Below are 18097 nucleotides of genomic sequence, written 5' to 3'. Positions count from 1 at the left end.
TTTAGAGCTGCTTGCTGCCTCCATCATCAGGGCAATGGCTAAAGATGGAGGCATTGTTAAAGCATATAAAATTTTAGTACAAGAAATGCAAGGAGTTGCAGGTTAATTCTGCAGTAGAGGGAGTTTGGGACAAATGTGATATATGATATGGACTGGCATAAGCTGGTTCCAGTTGACGTCAGGTGGTGCCTGGTTGTAAGAAAACATGCGAGCCCTTAGATTCCATAAAAAGCTTATTTTTGTTTTATTTTCAATGAGAAATTTAACAGTTCTTTGCAACAACTTTTACACAATACACAAGCCATTAAGAAAGTAAAATTAATATATTAGTAATAATATCTTATTGGGTGCTTATAACTAGGGTATTAACATAAACATGCGTTCAAACTTTATATTTTAAACCTTTCAACAAAGAACATTACTCTAAAGAGTTTTTTTTTTTCATAAAATGGTGGCAAATTAGCATTTGCATTCTATGAAAGTCACAAATTTATTTTCTAGAATTGTTTAATAGGCGGTAGAGGTGGCTTTTGTTTGACTAATATCACATGCGAAGAGAACCACGGCTTTAAAGGTAGGTTCAAGACGGTTTTTCTTGTTTCATTATGGAGAGTTAAAATAATTTTTATACAATTGCATCTACCATCTTCACAAAATTCTTTCTCTTATCATTCTTTGTCCTTGTTGGTCTTTCAAGTACACTATTGCTGGTGGTTTCCTTATAAAAATTCTGTACGCATTTAACGTCCCATTTTCTCTTTATCCCACACTCAATTCACAGAATACTCTTAAAATTCCTCAGTCCTAACAATGCCAAGTGTTCCGTATGTTATGTCACAAGCTGTCCATGTCATCGTATGCACGTTCAAGTATTTTTCTCAACAGTTTGTATTCAGGTCCTTATATTATATTAGTCTGGATACAAAATGTGAGAAAATGCATGTGGCCTACCTACAGATGAACGTTGAATATTTCGTGGTCACTTGTCCTCCAGCTTCTTAATTGCTGAGCGTAGCCGTTTCAAGAGCATCTCCATCAGCAAACAAGTTTCATTTAATTGATCCATAACCATTCGGGGGTGGCAAATTGCACCTGTGAGGAGTTCGTCACGCGACATCACCTCAAGTGCTCGCGCACGCGCGTAAAAACACACAGGGGCCAGTGCTTGGAGTATGTTCAACATTTGTTTAAATGGCTTCAACAGGTTTTCCCTTGTTACCTCGATCTTCGCGATCAGGTAGTGCAGCTCCAAGAAGAAATCCTTTAGCTTCCCTTCCGTGTACGTCTGTTGCAAAGCGCATAATTCAAGTTGCCGAGAAACCCAGTCTTTTTTCGTTGCAAGTTCTGGAACTGCCATAGTTGCCTGGAATTACAAACGTAAAATATATTTAAGTATCTGGTCATGAACATTTTTTTTTGCGTGTGGAGAAAAGAAATAACGAAAAGATTGATTAATCGAAAAGTCTTAATTTTTCGTAATGTGAATAAGCTTAAAATCGTAAACAATTTTCATCACCTAATTCAACTCCGTACAAGATAAATGGCGATTACATAATTGGATTTATATTAAATTGTCCATGTACTAAGTCCATTCATACGAATCGCTTCCCAAACCGAAAACGCTTAAAATGGGATACGTGCACCATGAGAGTCAAAATGGTAGAGCGAGTGAGCATATATGTAGATGGGAATCATGACGATGTTTAAAATCAAACACCATCGACTAACACCCACCACTGTGGTCTAATTAGTGTCGTGTACTCAACCTACAAAGGCTTTCGATGTGAAAACATCGACAGCCTTACTCTGAATTTAAGATTTTATAATTAACTTTTAGGGTTAGAGTTAGTGTGATACTTTCAGTCAGGATATTAAGGAAATCTGTCCTTGAAGTAAATTGTACTGATTGGAACCAGCTTCCACATCGTTTCATTCGAATATAATAGAAAAACTGAAAGTAAATTTGAATGAAATTTGTAGAACGAGTTAGGGGTTTAGACACTGTTTCACTAAAGTGGGCATCCGAGAAGGCAGTTGTGAATTATAATTACTATATATTGTGAAAAGAGAAATCCTGTGGTTCAATCCTGTCCACCTCATACCTTGTGAAATGAGTTCAACACTTGTGGAATGGCAACTGAGATGTTCTGGTTGACTCCGAACAATTCGTGGTAAATTGTTATGAGTGGAAGAAAGGGTATCGTAGCTGGGGTGGCCCATGAAGGTCCTGCATTTTCTGAATCTCTAGAAGATCCGGGAATATCTTGAGGTTGTCTAGAGAATTGCTCCTCAGAGGCTGCCGTCGTTGCTTGTGTATTGTCTGGTGCTGTTGAAGGTCCAGCAATAGGTTCAGGCTCTTCGCGAGGTCCTTCCTGGGAGGCTGATGATTCCTCTAAATGTGGAGGAATTATTTCGGTTGGGGAGCTAGAGAGATACTCGAAGACTGATGGTGCTGTCACAGGCCTACCAGTTACTTCAACTTGGCTGAGAGAGAAGTCGTCGAAAGAAAGTGGCGTTGACAAAGGCCTAGCAGTGGCTTCAGACATGAATAAAGGGACCCCCTCGAAGTCTGAGCGCGCTGAAATATCGTATGGTGGTGTCAATGGCTTATGAAAAGCAGGTGTTTGGCTCCTAGATTCGTCCCGGGAGGCCGATGGTGTTCCTACACTGTATGGATTTCTTGATGTTCCGGGAATTACTTTGGGCTGGCTACCAGATTCTTCTTGTGAGGTTGACGATGCTCCTAAACTGTCTGGTTCAGTTGAAATTTCAGGAACGGCCTCGAATTGACTGGTAGATTGTTCCTGGGATGGTGATGTTTTATTGTCTGGTGCTGTTGAAGGTCCAGCAGTAGTTTCAGGCTCTTCGCGAGGTCCTTCCTGGGAGGTTAATGATTCCTCTAAAAGTGCAGGAATTATTTCGGATAAGCTTGAGAGATACTCGAAGACTGATGGTGCTGTCTTAGGCCTACCAGGGACTTCAATAAGGCTGCGAGAGACGTCGTCCAAAACCAGTGGTGTTATCAAAGGCCTAACGGCCTCTTCAGATATGAATAAAGGGACCCCCTCGAAGTCTGAGCGCGCTGAAATATCGTATGGTGGTGTCAATGGCCTATGAAAAGCAGGTGGTTGGCTGCTAGTTCCGTCCCGGGAGGCCGATGGTGTTCCTACACTGCGTGGCTTTGTTGAAGTTCCGGGAATTACTTTGGGCTGGCTACCAGATTCTTCTTGTGAGGTTGACGATGCTCCTAAACTGTCTGGTTCAGTTGAAATTTCAGGAATGGCCTCGAATTGAGTGGTAGATTGTTCCTGGGATGGTGATGCTGTTGTATTGTCTGATGGTGTTGAAGACCCAAGAATGGCTTCCAGTTGTTTACAATATTCTTCCGTGGACAACGGTGATGATGCTATGTTTTCTGGTGATGTTGAAGGTCCGGCAGTAGTTTCAGGCTCTTCGCGAGGTCCTTCCTGGGAGGCTGATATTTCCTCTAAAAGTTCAGGAATTATTTCGGTTGGGCAGCTAGAGAGATACTCGACGACTGATGGTGTTGTCATAGGCCTACCAGTTACTCCAACATGGCTGCGAGAAAAGTCGTCGAAAGAAAGTGGCGTTGACAAAGGCCTAGCAGTGGCTTCAGGAAAACCCTCGAAGACTGATGGTGTTGTCACAGGCCTACCAGTTACTCCAACATGGCTGAGAGAGAAGTCGTCGAAAGAAAGTGGCGTTGACAAAGGCCTAGCAATGTCTTCAGACACGAATAAAGGGACACCCTCGAAGTCTGAGTGCGCTGGTATATTGAATGGTAGTGTCAATGGCGTATGAAAAGCAGGTGTTTGGCTCCTAGATTCGTCCCGGGAGGCCGATGGTTTTCCTGTACTGTATGGCTTTCTTGATGTTCCGGGAATTACTTTGGGCTGGCTACCAGATTCTTCTTGTGAAGTTGACGATGCTCCTAAACTGTCTGGTTCAGTTGAAATTTCAGGAATGGCCTCGAATTGAGTGGTAGATTGTTCCTGGGATGGTGATGCTGTTGTATTGTCTGGTGGTGTTGAAGACCCAAGAATGGCTTCCAGTTGTTTACAATATTCTTCCGTGGACAACGGTGATGATGCTATGCTTTCTGGTGATGTTGAAGGTCCGGCAGTAGTTTCAGGCTCTTCGCGAGGTCCTTCCTGGGAGGCTAATGATTCCTCTAAAAGTGCAGGAATTATTTCGGTTAGGCAGCTAGAGAGATACTCGACGACTGATGGTGCTGTCATAGGCCTACCAGTTACTCCAACATGGCTGCGAGAAAAGTCGTCGAAAGAAAGTGGCGTTGACAAAGGCCTAGCAGTGGCTTCAGGAAAACCCTCGAAGACTGATGGTGTTGTCACAGGCCTACCAGTTACTCCAACATGGCTGAGAGAGAAGTCGTCGAAAGAAAGTGGCGTTGACAAAGGCCTAGCAATGTCTTCAGACACGAATAAAGGGACACCCTCGAAGTCTGAGTGCGCTGGTATATTGAATGGTAGTGTCAGTGGCGTATGAAAAGCAGGTGTTTGGCTCCTAGATTCGTCCCGGGAGGCCGATGGTGTTCCTATACTGTGTGGCTTTCTTGATGTTCCGGGAATTACTTTGGGCTGGCTACCAGATTCTTCTTCTGAGGTTGACGATGCTCCTAAACTGTCTGGTTCAGTTGAAATTTCAGGAATGGCCTCGAATTGACTGGTAGATTGTTCCTGGGATGGTGATGCTTCTGTTGTATTTTCTGGTGGTGTTAATGGCCCAAGAATGGCTTCCAGTTGTGGAGAATATTTTCTCAGACACTGCAGTGATGATCTTACGTTTTCTGGTGATGTTGAAGGTACAAGCATGACTTTAAATAGGCTGCTGAATTCATCCTGGGAGAATAATCCTGTTGTTATATCAGTTGGTTCTGTTGAAACCTCAAGAACAGTTTGAGGCTGGTTTTCAGATTCATCATGGGCTGGTGATCTTTCTGTAGTGCATGGTGGTGTTGAAGGACCAGGAATATCTTCAGGCTGGCTATAAGATTCTTCGTGGCAGGCTGATGCTCCTACGCTGACTGGTGGTGCCAAGTGACCAGGAATGGCTTCGGATTGGCTGCGAGATTGCTCATGTTCTTCCTGTAATTCTTCACGAGTCGTATCTTCAGAATGATCTGGTGCTGAAGTATCTCGTTTCTCCTTGTCCTTTGATTTATCGTCCTCCATGTTGACTACCGTTTCTGTTGAAAGACATATAAAATCTTTAAGCGATTTGAAATCATCATGTGTATATGAATACAGATTAAAATATTGTTGTATTTGTTCTGATTAGACCCAGTTACATTCTTAATTTAGGCTCTCAAGACAATATTCAACTCAAGCAAGGGCGTGAATATTTTTTACCGATACTTGCTTTATTCGGTTTTACCCGTTATGCAGCAATTGATAATATCAATCCCCTTTGACTGGTCTTAATACCCATATCTCTGTGCTGTGCTTGACTGGTCAGTCTCCTACGTGTTTACCGTGATATTATTATTTCTTAGTATAATTATGTGCACGTAATTTCACAATCAAGAACACATGCTTCATAGACTTAAATATCTTCCTCTGGACTTTTTGTTTTCGGACATGTAAAATCTGAGTACTACTTTATTTTTAAAATGTCGCTTTAAAGCATATATAAAACAATTCGTTTTAGCTTTCGACAGATATACCCGTGAAATTCCATTTCATTTAAGAAATAAATGAGGCTAAGTACTGTTCATATAGGGTATATACTACTGTTAAGTCTTTTCGTGTTGATTTCAAACGAGTTAAAATATATATGAAATGCTCTGTTACTTCAAAGTTATAAAAATGTTTAAGAATACCAAGAAATCTGGTCCTATTAGGAGTTTTCTGAATAATAAAGTAAAGGAATTTATTTTTGTTTAAATAAAATAAAGAAGTGGACTCCAAACATAGCAAAAACAATTAACAGTCAAATTAATGATAGAAATGAAAATTTCCATAGCGTACGTAAAATACTCTTTATATTCGACTTACCCTCGAAAATATTTTAAATTTACAGTAATAAAACATGCACCCACTTCGACCGTCGGCTCTCGATTGAGTTCCACCGTTCTTGAATTGATGTGTGGGACTGCAGCCTTCTGACTGTCTCAACTGCAGAGAGGGAGAGGAAGTAGAAAGATTGCTTTTTACTCCTTATAGTTTCATCGGTCAGAGATAATAAATAGTGTGATCGACGTTCGGTATCGATTATCTCGTTTCATCTTTAATTCTAACTTCCTCCGCCACAGCACAGATATTGATCTTGGCACCATGTGGAAGAGGGGAGGTCTGTATTGCCGACCTTACAGACGAAGTCAGTATGCTTGTCTGAAACGTCGATAACATAACACACTCTAACGCGGTGCCAGAATTCCAGTGAAGTTTTATGTTAAATGTACACAAAGAGGATTCATATTATTTCCGTCGACATGAATTCATAACAGCCTTTACTGATTAATGGTCTATAAAAAGTTCACGTAGTTTGCAAGGAATGACTCACGGTATTCAGTGGGATTGTGTTATGTTCTTAGTTCAGTGAGTTCCATGTTTATTTCAAACGCAAGGAACCGTCTAAGAGGCAAACCTGCGCTGTTATTGAGCTGTCTCGATAGTAGATTTGTATATGCTGTAATGAACATAAAAGATTCAAATATATATTTATTATTCAAGTCTATACACAAACTTTTAAATTGTTGATGTTAAAATTTAAAATTGATATTAATATTCTGCGCCATTCATCGTTATCTCGATGTTACAATATTGCGCTATATATTACTACATGTTTCAATGTCATAGCATCATCTTCAGGTTTTTATCTTTAATTACAGAATATTAATGGTGATTTTAAATTTTAACATCAACAATTTAAAAGTTTGTGTATAGACTTGAATAATAAATATATATTTGAATTTTGAACACAAACATGACGCATCTAAACTATGAACATAAAAGAATTGGAAATTGTTCTGCGATACGGTACTTGTCAGACAGAAAATACTGTCATTTACCGAGCCCACTGAGAACACGGCGAGCAAACTCTTCGTATTTATTTAATTTTTTCTTCCAATGCTTTCGTTTCCTAGGGTAAAACTGCTGGAGCATAAAACTGTTTACATTTATGAATAAGTGCTTAGGCACGTGGATACTTCAACTCCTGACTTTACCTGATCTTTGTGTCCGCGAACGTGGTTCCTGTCATTAAAATCAGTGTTTACTATTTTGTTTCGGACATTGGATGTGAAAGGATATTTTGAAGTATTTGTGAATAGTTCTTTGGAAATAATTCATTTTAAAAAAGAAAGAAAATAGTAGCCATATGTTCAGAACATACTAATAATTTGCAAACAAATTAGCCAACTAAAGACAATTTCTCTACTCGTTCCTCTTAATGCCACTCAGATACGTTATCCCAAATTAGTGCATTTCAAATTCGATGGCACATTTGTAGTTATTCTAAGGGCAAGTGCACTTTGAGGTTTTAATAGCCTGCTTAATATGCATTTAAACAGATTGTTTCTTTCTATTACTTTTATTAATATTAAATTGTTACACGTTTGTACAATCAGATATAAAATACAATATTACTCATATTACAAATTTATATTTTCATACACACTGACTGCACTAATGAAATATCCGTATATTATCTTCGGTTACCATGATACATATATAAGGAGTACATGACATGTCCATGAAATACACAATTTCCGAGCCACCACCAAATATGTTAAGTGGACATTTATACCAAAAGTGTCGCAATTTAAGTCTTCATATATCAATCAACAGATTTGCTCTGAATGTGGAAATTGTATATGTTGAAATGTTGTGAGCGACCAATTACAAGAATATGTATTACGCATAATAAGCAGTACATTTAGGCCACATACGTTACATTTTACAGAAATTAAAATTACAATAAAATTAACATGTACTTGATAATTAGTGTATATTCATGCCCAGAACATTATTTGCATGATACCTGAATGGATAATAAATTAAAATGCAACATATTTCTCGCGAACTTTCATATGATCCAGTGTCGTTTCATTCAGAAAGTATGTCACGTCTCACGAACCACATCACTTCTTTTTAATCATATGCGCTATACAAATTAGAGTTTAATTTTGCGCATTTATTTCGTGGTTTAAAGAAAATATTGCATTTCCATGATTATGTACATTTCGTTGCTAAGAGTTAGGAAAGTTTCAATATAACCTTTGATTCCATTTTACGTGCGTCATAAAATTGGACTGTAATGTAACGAGCATTACAAATTTTAAGTCTTAAGATCAAAGAATGCTACGTTATGATTGTGCTAAACATGTCTCGTTATTAAAGGACTGTTACATGAAATTCTAGAGAGCATTAATTTAACTCTTAGAACGAAGACGCTACATTATAGTTTTGAACATTAATTTTACTTTCAGGAGAAAAGAATACTGCAATTATAGTCATATTGGGCACTGACTTTTTAGTATATACGTACGCCACTTTCACGACGTTTAGGACATCGACCTTATTCTTAAGTCATTGTGCCGCATCGTATTGATTTTGAGAAGTTATTAATTAAGAATGCTAATTTATAATAGTTTTAAGAGTTTCGTTATTGGGAGATGAAGATGCTGTATTATAATAATTCTGGGTATGAATATTATATAAACAAAAAATAATTATTCAAATTTTCGAGTATTAATTTCTTCAGAAGGTAGAATGCTGTAGTCGTAAGCACTTCGTTTTGTTGATTATTTATATGCGTTTGTCAATACCGTTATTATTTCATAGAGGGAAAGAATACTAACAATGGTAGGTAACAGAATAAATAGGAGCACAATGTCCATCGTCTTAATCATGAATATTTTCTAACAGTGCAAAAACGCAGGCGTTGAGATTGGAGAGTTCTCCGTTAGAACGCACTTACCGGGAACATGAATCGAAGCATCTGTTGTCGTCATCTGAACAGTCGGTTATGAAAGATTCATGATTCCCGCTATCACATCTGCAGCTTCACTTAAAATAATAAGTGCCTTTATTTCGTGGAAGGCGATTTCTGGTTCTGTGGAATGTATTTCTACGAGTGAGGGACTTCGTTTATCAGAGGTCGAAGTCGTTGCCTTTTCAGCTGTCTTGGGTGATTTTGTCACTTTGGGTGATGTGGCAGGGCGCTGTTCATTTAAAGCTCCTAATGTATAAAATGTTGTTGCCAGTCGTTCAAATATCTCTGCCAGTTGTTGTGGTAAGATTTTTTGTAGTTCATTCCACGTCTCTATTAATTTACTTTTTCCTTTCACCCACATAGCCATTTTTGTACAAAAAATCTCTAGTAATGGCATCCATGCTGAGTGTTCTTTGGGCAAGTCAGTCTGTAGGTCTTCTTTTACTTCAACAGGACACCTAAATTGGTTTAGGTACGTCCCAAGGTACTTAATACTGTTTATGACCGTGTCCGGTAATCCAGGACGAACCGAGGGCCACAGCAACAGCAACTCGGTCACTGTTATCCTTTCTTGACTTGACAATTTTTTAAATTTAGAAGGCGGCGTCGGTGGTGGGGGCATCGTATTTACATCTATTTCCATCGAAGCATCCAGATGTCCTGCGGTTTCATCTCCCTGTCTGCGAGGCGAAGCTGCTTCGCCAAGATTCCCATCGGTCGTCTCCATGCCAACGAAACTTTTCTCTGTAACATTGTGATGCGGTTATTTTGGATTGTAACAGGATTCACGTGTCTATATGCAGTGGCGTTCATTTTTAGACACATAATTATTTACGTATCTTTGTGTAATTTGCAGTGTATAACAAATTCATTTCTATTTAATTTCATACTCCACATAATGCCACATAGCTTGCGAATCAGACATTTTATGCAATATTTTCTACTCATAATTGCCTAATATTTTTTAAATTATTCACACTTTTATGGGGTATTCTATATAATGGTAATTTCTCAATCTAAAATTTAATCAGATTTAATGCATCACTGCAAGAAACGAGACATAGAATGCTGTGTTGTGCAATTGGAATTTAAATTCTCCAACATTTATGTCATAGCTATATAAAAGATCTCCAACAGGTGATTTTGAACTATTCTTAAGCAAGTTAGAAACCATTATAAATTACCTTTATAAACCTAAGGCGGAATTTGTCATTTGCGGTGACATTAATGTTGATTATCTTACTGAAAGCTACCACAAACAATGTCTGAATTCCCTACTTACATCCTTTAATCTCATGTCAATAGTTAACTTCCCCACAAGAATTCAAAATTACTCCAGTATTACCATTGATAATGTTTTTATGGACAGTTCCAGGAGAGATCATATTTCTGTTGAATCGGTGATAAATGGGCTCAACTTCTAGTTATAAAAAGTATAGAATCGATCTGTTATTATCATAATTAAAGGAAACGATTCGGACTTATAAATAATGACACTATTAAAAAATTTGTAATACAACTAAATAATGAAAACTGGGAGTCAGTATTAAACAGACATGATGTAAGATTCAAAATTTAACACATTCCTAAATATCTTCTTAAGAAATTTTGAAGCGAGTTTCCCCATGAAAACAGAGGGGGAAAAAAAAATTGAAAATAAAGAATGATTTACTAAAGGTATCAAAACATCTTTTGAACGTAAACGAGATCTTTACCTAATTGCCGATCTAGTAATAACCAAATAATGAAAAGTCACTACAGTAAATATTGTAAGATATTAACTCAAGACATTAAAGAGACTAAACGTATGCATTAGAGTTGGATAACAAAATAAAAGTAGTCTAGAAAATTACTGTAATCCTGTAGTTCCAAAAATCTGTAAATAGCTGTTATATCTTTGTATTTATATTCGTACTGGAAACAAGTATTGTATTTCTACTATGACCTGTACCATATCCTTGGCTTAGGCCTATAAAGGATCTATGGAATGTAAATACATTCTATTATATTATATGCTGAATTTATACGAGTTTACAATTATTTTCTTATTCGTTTCATTCAATATTTAAAACCGTTCTTCTATTTTACTTTTGGAACTGATATAATTTGCTTACTAACATACGACTTAGAAGAAGTGTCGCTTTTGGGGGTGGCCGAGTATAATGGAGACTCAAGAGTACTCGGGGAACGTTTAAATTTCAAACGCGACTGGTCTACCGATAAACCGTACTTAAAAAATAAAATATACTGAATACATTTACTTCACTGCACGCAAAATTTGAAACGCTTTAATATCGAATTAGGTTTAACTGACCGAGTTAATTCTATCTGAATGTAGGTAGCCTTCGGCCATTTTACCTTCTGCGTCTTTGAAATCGCCTTACGATCTACGTTTACGTCGTGAAGCACTGTGCAGTTCTGGGACGAGCCACTCCCCGACCGATCGGATTCCACAGTCGAGCAGTGGCTTTGTTCAAGAAGTTTCAATGTATCGGTTTATCCTGGACCAAAACCTCCGATGTTTTATAATCCTTGAGTATTAAGACTCAATCAGAGACTGTAGTTTTACATAATCTTTCAGCCTAAATCATTTAGCACATCCTGAATCCTTATTCTTTATTACGGAATTCAATTTAATTTTAATTTTTATGTTAATTTAATTTATTTTATGATATAATTCACGAATTCGTAATTGCTAGTACCGTGTTTCTATTGTATTGTGACAATGGCAAACGAGAGCAGCAGGGAAAGTGTTATTATAAATAAGGTACGGAGGTGGTACAGTTCCTTAACAAAATCCACATTCAAAATGGTTTTTATGGTTCAGGTTAATATAAAAAACGGTAGGATTGGGGCTGGAACGGGTATCAGAAATGAAGGTTTCGCTGTACACGATTCAAATAACGAGTTCATTTCAGTACGTAGTCCTTCATGTTAAAAGTAACACTGCTACAAACACTTAGCTTTGATTTAATTTGACATCGCTAATAAGTGTTAGTGCAGAACGCAGTTGAATCGATGATTTACTAAGCAACGTTGAGTTCACAAAGCTCACTTTAAAGATATTTTTTTCCCCTAAGAATAACTGGCAAACATCTGATTCAATTACAGTTAATTAACATCTTCTGAAATGTGGTTTTGGAGAAGAATAGAGAAGATCAGGTGGACGGATCGAGTGACCAACGAAGAAGTATTGAGGAGAGTCAACGAGCAAAGAAACATTCTGCAGGCGATTACACGAAGGAAAGCCAACTGGCTGGGTCATATTATGAGAAGGAATGGATTAATGAGTGATATCATCGAAGGCCAGGTTGAAGGAAAGCGAGGACTAGGAAGAAGATTGATACAGCTAACCGACGACCTTAAACAAGGAAAGAAGATGACGTTCCAGGAATTAAAGCGAGAAGCCGAGAATAGGGACAACTGGAGAGCTCTGTTTGGGCAGAGCAATGGACCTGTCGTAAGACAGAACACTTAATAATAATAATAATAATATCCATAAGCAAACGCTTACAGTCTATTCGTGTTATTTTTACAAGTACCCACATTACGTTTAACTCCTGTGGTATTCGCTGCCGGGATAGGGGACCTGTTTAAGTCGCTGAAGGGTCCATTAGCTTCTTTATGGCCAAACTCTAAATAAAAGCCCAGTACTAAAACATGTCCAGGACTCCTGTCATTTTACCTGGAAACTGATCACTGCGCAGCAAAGGCTTGGACTGATGTAATCTTATGGGATACCCATGGTGACTGCCATGGCAACAATTTCTTAGTTCTCACAGCGGATTCATGTGGTTTTTGCAAGCGAGCGAATAAAATTAGGTTAATTGATAAATAATTAACCATCTAATTCTAATTTAGGGGTGCTGCAAGATATACGTGCCGTTTCTTTGCAACAGACAATTTATTAAAAATTATTACAGAATATTTTGTGACATTTTTTATACAATAAAAGCCAATTTGACAAAATTTGTTTCAGGTAACACAGCAACATAAACCCTTACAAGTTTGTTATTCATTCTGCTTCACTTATATCTAGTTATTTCACTCTTTACATTTTGTTAGGAACATGTATTCAACTGTCAGTTTTCTTTGAAATAATAAAAACTAAAATATATTTAATGTTTTAAATAATTATTACAGAAGTAATAGAAGTCTGTTAGGATAGCTAAAAATCCTGTTTTTCAGCACTCAGAATTCTTAGCTTAATACTAAAATCTATACTCGTATATTGTAATATATAATGGCTCTGTTCTTGTATTAATTTATAAAATGTTTTTTTCTTTCTTTCTTTCTTTAAGTTTCGTGTGGTAAAGTATTTTGAAATCAGCCACTCTTAATTTCGGTGCGTTTCCATCATTCACATTCGCTGACTTGTCACAGGCGACGAAAAATAAAATGTATCGCGTAAATTTATCCAGCTTAATTTGCAGCTTCTTTGGTAAATGAATTAACGTGATCTAATTTCTGAATGGGTGGGATGGGAGTATGGGAACTTCTTGCAGGTAACCTATCCCTGTTCCGCGGGATCAAAGAATACGTGAAGATGATATTTAAGTTTCAAACTGATCTCTGTCAGTCATCAGAATCCAACAATTCAAATAGTTCATCTTCTGAGTCAGGAATTGGCTTAGGTTGAGAGGGCTTTTTCCTTGCCTCAATGAACTTTCTTAATAAACTGTGTTTGTATTTACGTCCGTGACCAGTGTATGTAAAAGTGTCGGCGTCCGTAGAAGTGTCAGTGGAAGAGGAAGTGTCAGTGTCCACGGAGGTGGAGGAGTCAGTGTCCTCGGAGGTGGAGGAGTCGTCGTCTGTGGACGTGTCATTTTTCTTGATAACTGTAGTGGTAGTCTGAGTTGAGGCGTTTGAAAACCCAGCGGCTGTTCCAGTGGAAGGCCCCGTGGCCGTTGTGGCACTGGGGTGATCGGTAGGGTCTGGTGCAATGAAAGTTTCAATGCCAGCAGTAGCACGAGCATCTTCGGAAGTCGAGGAAATTGTCCTGGCGGTATGAATGTCAGTAGTTGTGGCAATTAAAGGATCGGTCTCTGTGCTGGCAGTAGGAATGTCAGTAGCTGCTGTGGTAATGATAAGATCCTTCTTTGCTGTGGCAGTAGAAATATCAGTGATTGTTTTGACGATTGAAGGGTCCTTTGCTGTGGCAGTAGAAGGATAAGTGGTAGTGCGAGATGCCAAGGAAGTCGAGGCAGTGGCAGTGGCAGTGGCAGTGGCAGTGGAAATGTCTTTTCCGCTGGCAATTGCAGTTTCTGTTGCTGAGTCAGTGGGAGCGTCCGTTTCCTCGAATGCAGTAGCTGAAGAGGGAGCCGGATGAATTATGTTGGGCTTTTTACCGAAGGTCTTTAATACTGTTCGTTTAGCTCGAGTCAGTGACATTCGTTCCGACGAATGCTGAATTTTTTTTTCTGAGGACGGTGCGGTTGGTGACGTCTTCTGTACCGGTGGCTGAGTCACCATTTCGTCTTTACTGTCGGAACCTGCAGCTTGGGCCGTGTCGCCCTCCTCAGTCCCCTGGTCCACGCCTTCCTTAGATTTCTCCATTACAAGCTCCTCTCAGCTGCACCAGTGATTACCCTGGTTTCAGAATATCTGCAACATGCGACAGGCGCATATAAAATATAGGGCGCTTGTGGGAAACGAGAGATGCATGTGAAATTGTAGTCTGAAAACCTGGAGTGAGAGGATTAAAATGGAAAACATAAGCCTAGATGAGAAAATAATATTAAAATTGACGTTGAAGGAAAAAAAAAAAACTAAACTGCTTTTACGCGTCTCTGGATGGGGCCAAGTCTTGTGAGCACGTAATGACGTTTGGGGGTTTAAAACAGACGGGGAATTTTGAATAGCTGAGCAACCAGTTTAACTTTTAAATCAATACTTTATTCAATAGTTTGTGATAATAGACAACACGGATTAAGCGTCTGTTGATGAACTGCGAAACTTAAACTCGATGAGTATTAGAACCCATTTGCGCGTTCCGCAAGACAAATGAGCGAAGCACTAAAATCTTTAAAGAAAAAAAAAAACACGGGTTTGTGACCTTGCAATTAACGAGGTAACGAGAATGAACTAATGTCACTGTATCCCTTATAGGGCTTTCCGTGTTCCATACACATTGAACACTTCCTTGGTTATAAATGAACATGTATTACACAATCAGATAATTAACAATAAATTATGTCACTGAATTTAATGATCTTTCCAATTTTACCAGTTCTATAAATAACAGGATTAGTTTTATGAACTGAGTAGTAGTGGTTGAATGGGATTGATAACTCCTTATTTCCGTAGTCGTTTGAATGTTTCTGTCGGAAACGTATTTGTGTGCCTATAACACGCAAAAATAAAAGTGCACATACATTTTTTAAAAAAAGTTTTTATTACATTGAGTAATTTATTAAATAACCAAAGAACCTGCTAATTTTTTTTTTTAGGTTTCATCATATTCCTTCATGTATTTATTTGCAATTATAATACAGAAGAAAATTTTCATATTCCTCTAGTGGAAAGACAGAAATGTTATTCCGGAGTAAATGTAACTGAAGAATATCTTTGTAGGACGACCAATTGGTATTCACTTTTTCGTTACCAATTCGATCTATCAGAAATAATATTATGTTGCATCTCACCTTCGAAAGATGTTTTTAAGTCGCATTGAATTAAACTGAAGTTATTATTTATAACCTTCCCTTTGTTTCACTTTTGTCTCGCCATTTAGACTTGCTGAGAGAGGGATATCAGAATATTAAACACAACATAATGTCCGGTATATTACTTTGCCTACATGAATGGAGTTCGATATATTAAACTGACGTAGTGAATTCACTGCCTGAAGTTTAAAAAATACGTATATTATGTTTGCAGCGCAAAGTGAGTCTGTCTTTACTATTAGTCGCAAGCTATTTGGATGGAGTCATTAGAAGAAATATTACCTGATTCTTGTATATCCAGCAGTCAGACAGCACTCGGAGTAGGTCCACAACTACACTGAGTGCGCAGTTTAGCTGCCAAATGTTCTTTCTTGACTCCGCTCCTCAGAACATACGACAGTTATGCACTGGGTGTGTTCTGTGGTGTACAGAGAGGCCTGACTCCTTCCTGTACACACGTAAATCAATCTCGGATTTAAATACCTGATATGATTTAACTTACGTAACCAAAAACGAACTGAAATATTTCCGAATTTACTCGTAACAGCGCACGTATAATGCAACGTCTTTTAAATCAAGCTTGTACTTTAACGACCACTAGAAAATAGCCCGTCAACATTAGCTACAAAATCTAACGTAGTAATTTAAAAAAAAAAAATTGTAATGAATAGTGTAACGAAGCAGCATTTCAAAATTAAAAATATTTCTTAACTTCGCTTAACTACGAAAGCTGAGAAACGTTAATTTATGTCTGTTTCTCTGCGTTGTATAGACGTGCACGTACACTGCAGGCTATGGATGAGTCAAGAGTCTCTAGTTTCAAAGAATTTTATCTACAACGCAGCATATAAGAACAAAGAAATAACTTAACATTGTACAAAAAAAGGCATTATTTATGTTTGCCTAATAAGAAATATAATACGCCGTTAAATAAGTAAGAACTGTCCACAAAAGTCAATAGAGATGTTTACGGAAATGTGTTTTTTTCCCCAATAGAAGACTGCCCCATGTTAACTGTTATCTATCGTCAGAGCATCAGAGTTCAGGATATCGTATGAATATTTATTAATTTCCTGACGTTCATAAACTAATAATAGTCTGATATTTAATTTTAAATATCTATAAATTATGTTGAGTCATCACGAATAATTGTGACTCTCTAAGTTTTCACCAAGTGCTGAATGTTTCTGACAAAAATAGTTGGCCACCCCTGGACTAGTGCATGACGGTAAAATAGTCAAGTACTTATTCAAGTACCAAGCTTTGAAGACGTATGGGAGAGAGGAAGTAAGCTCCACACCTCGGTACTGTAAGCAGAGGGCTGGACTTTGTGAAGCTGGATTCTGATGTGACCTTCGCCTTGGTCTATGAGTCACCGTTGTTTTCAGTAGGGTAACAACGTCAACTGACAGAACAAAACATTAGGAATGAGATGAGTGAGTATAAAGATGGCGGCCTTCTAGGTTGTAGTGCTATCAGACTACTCGGCGCTACAACCCCGAAGACAGCCTGGGGAAAAAATAGGTTAAATTATACGCCCCTCTGCCATGCTCTGGAACATGTTATTTCGTAAATGGTCGGTGCTTTATACCGTCACTTCGAAAAACATGAAAATTCATTTGTTTCACTCGCCGTAGCCATGTTAGACGGAACCCATCTATTTCGAAGCTCCTCGTTCGTTTTCTTCCAGTCACAATTCCTCAGGATACACACAGACTCCGCCTCAGAGCACACAAATGCCACTCCCTTCAGGCCCCTTTTACCTTTTGCACCTGGCCACAGTCACCTACGTGATTTAACTGGTGACGTCAACAAAATGGCCGTCATAATAATAAAAAAAAACCAGATAACTCAATCATGAAGATGGAGCTTTCGGTTCGTAATACAGACTTCTGAAATTTAGAAATGTTTATGTCGAGCAAATTAATAGCCAGGCATCATCTAGACTCGCATTATTTCGTTCAAAGATTGTTAAATGGGCAAAACAATTACGAAGAAATTGGCGTGTCAAGTAGATGAAACAATCGATTGATGGACTAGACGTATATAGAGAGATAATATTAAAATTGATCATAAAGAAATACATTATGCGTGTGGATTGGATGTAACTGACTAGGGTAGGGTCCAGTGGCGGGATCTTATGAATATTCTGGTAGGCATACGTAAGTAGATAATATTAAAATATCTTAAATAGATTGTGATGCGGATAGGATATAACTGGCTCAGTATTTGGTCCATTGGTGAATCCTGAGAGTAAAAAGAGTGCTCATGTTAAACCGGCCCAATGCTGACCCCAGAACGTGAAGTGGTTTACAGCAATATACGTACCAGAGAGATTTATTTTATTTTAAACTTACTCTTTGCTCTCTCAACAGCATTCATCTGACAACTATTTATGTATTTCGTACGATTCTCAGAATTAGCAGCTACTCCCTACTACAACAGCGTGAACCACT

The 18097-nt window shown here is 38.1% G+C and overlaps 3 protein-coding genes across 3 annotated transcripts in view; 1 reads left to right on the top strand and 2 right to left on the bottom strand.

Annotated features, from left to right (window-relative positions):
• Positions 1-18097, top strand: part of LOC110840259 (uncharacterized) — a 341537-nt gene that overhangs the window by 76098 nt on the left and 247342 nt on the right. The window lies entirely within an intron of this gene.
• LOC110837173 (uncharacterized) lies at positions 221-6196 on the bottom strand. Its single transcript, XM_087347571.1, has 3 exons — positions 6080-6196; positions 2103-5227; positions 221-1363 (listed from the first exon to the last, which is right to left on the bottom strand). Exons 2-3 carry the CDS (start codon positions 5211-5213, stop codon positions 980-982), a joined length of 3495 nt encoding a protein of 1164 aa, XP_087203697.1. The 5' UTR covers positions 5214-5227; positions 6080-6196; the 3' UTR covers positions 221-979.
• LOC110837180 (uncharacterized) lies at positions 12862-16078 on the bottom strand. Its single transcript, XM_087347570.1, has 2 exons — positions 15924-16078; positions 12862-14580 (listed from the first exon to the last, which is right to left on the bottom strand). Exon 2 carries the CDS (start codon positions 14530-14532, stop codon positions 13552-13554), a length of 981 nt encoding a protein of 326 aa, XP_087203696.1. The 5' UTR covers positions 14533-14580; positions 15924-16078; the 3' UTR covers positions 12862-13551.

Source organism: Zootermopsis nevadensis, unplaced genomic scaffold (genome assembly GCF_977971745.1).
Source record: "Zootermopsis nevadensis isolate Lab colony 2312 unplaced genomic scaffold, Znev_1.0 Znev_ptg000012l, whole genome shotgun sequence".
Classification (NCBI taxonomy): domain Eukaryota; kingdom Metazoa; phylum Arthropoda; class Insecta; order Blattodea; family Termopsidae; genus Zootermopsis; species Zootermopsis nevadensis.
Note: the sequence above shows the minus strand (reverse complement) of the source record. Positions and strands in the feature narration are given on the sequence as shown.

Coding starts and splice junctions, on each gene's coding strand:
- LOC110837180 (XM_087347570.1), bottom strand. CDS start 14,532: ATGGAGAAATCTAAGGAAGGCGTGGACCAGGGGACTGAGGAGGGCGAC.
- LOC110837173 (XM_087347571.1), bottom strand. CDS start 5,213: ATGGAGGACGATAAATCAAAGGACAAGGAGAAACGAGATACTTCAGCA. Junction 1,364..2,102: donor TGTTGAACTCATTTCACAAG/GTATGAGGTGGA, acceptor TTGTAATTCCAG/GCAACTATGGCAGTTCCAGA.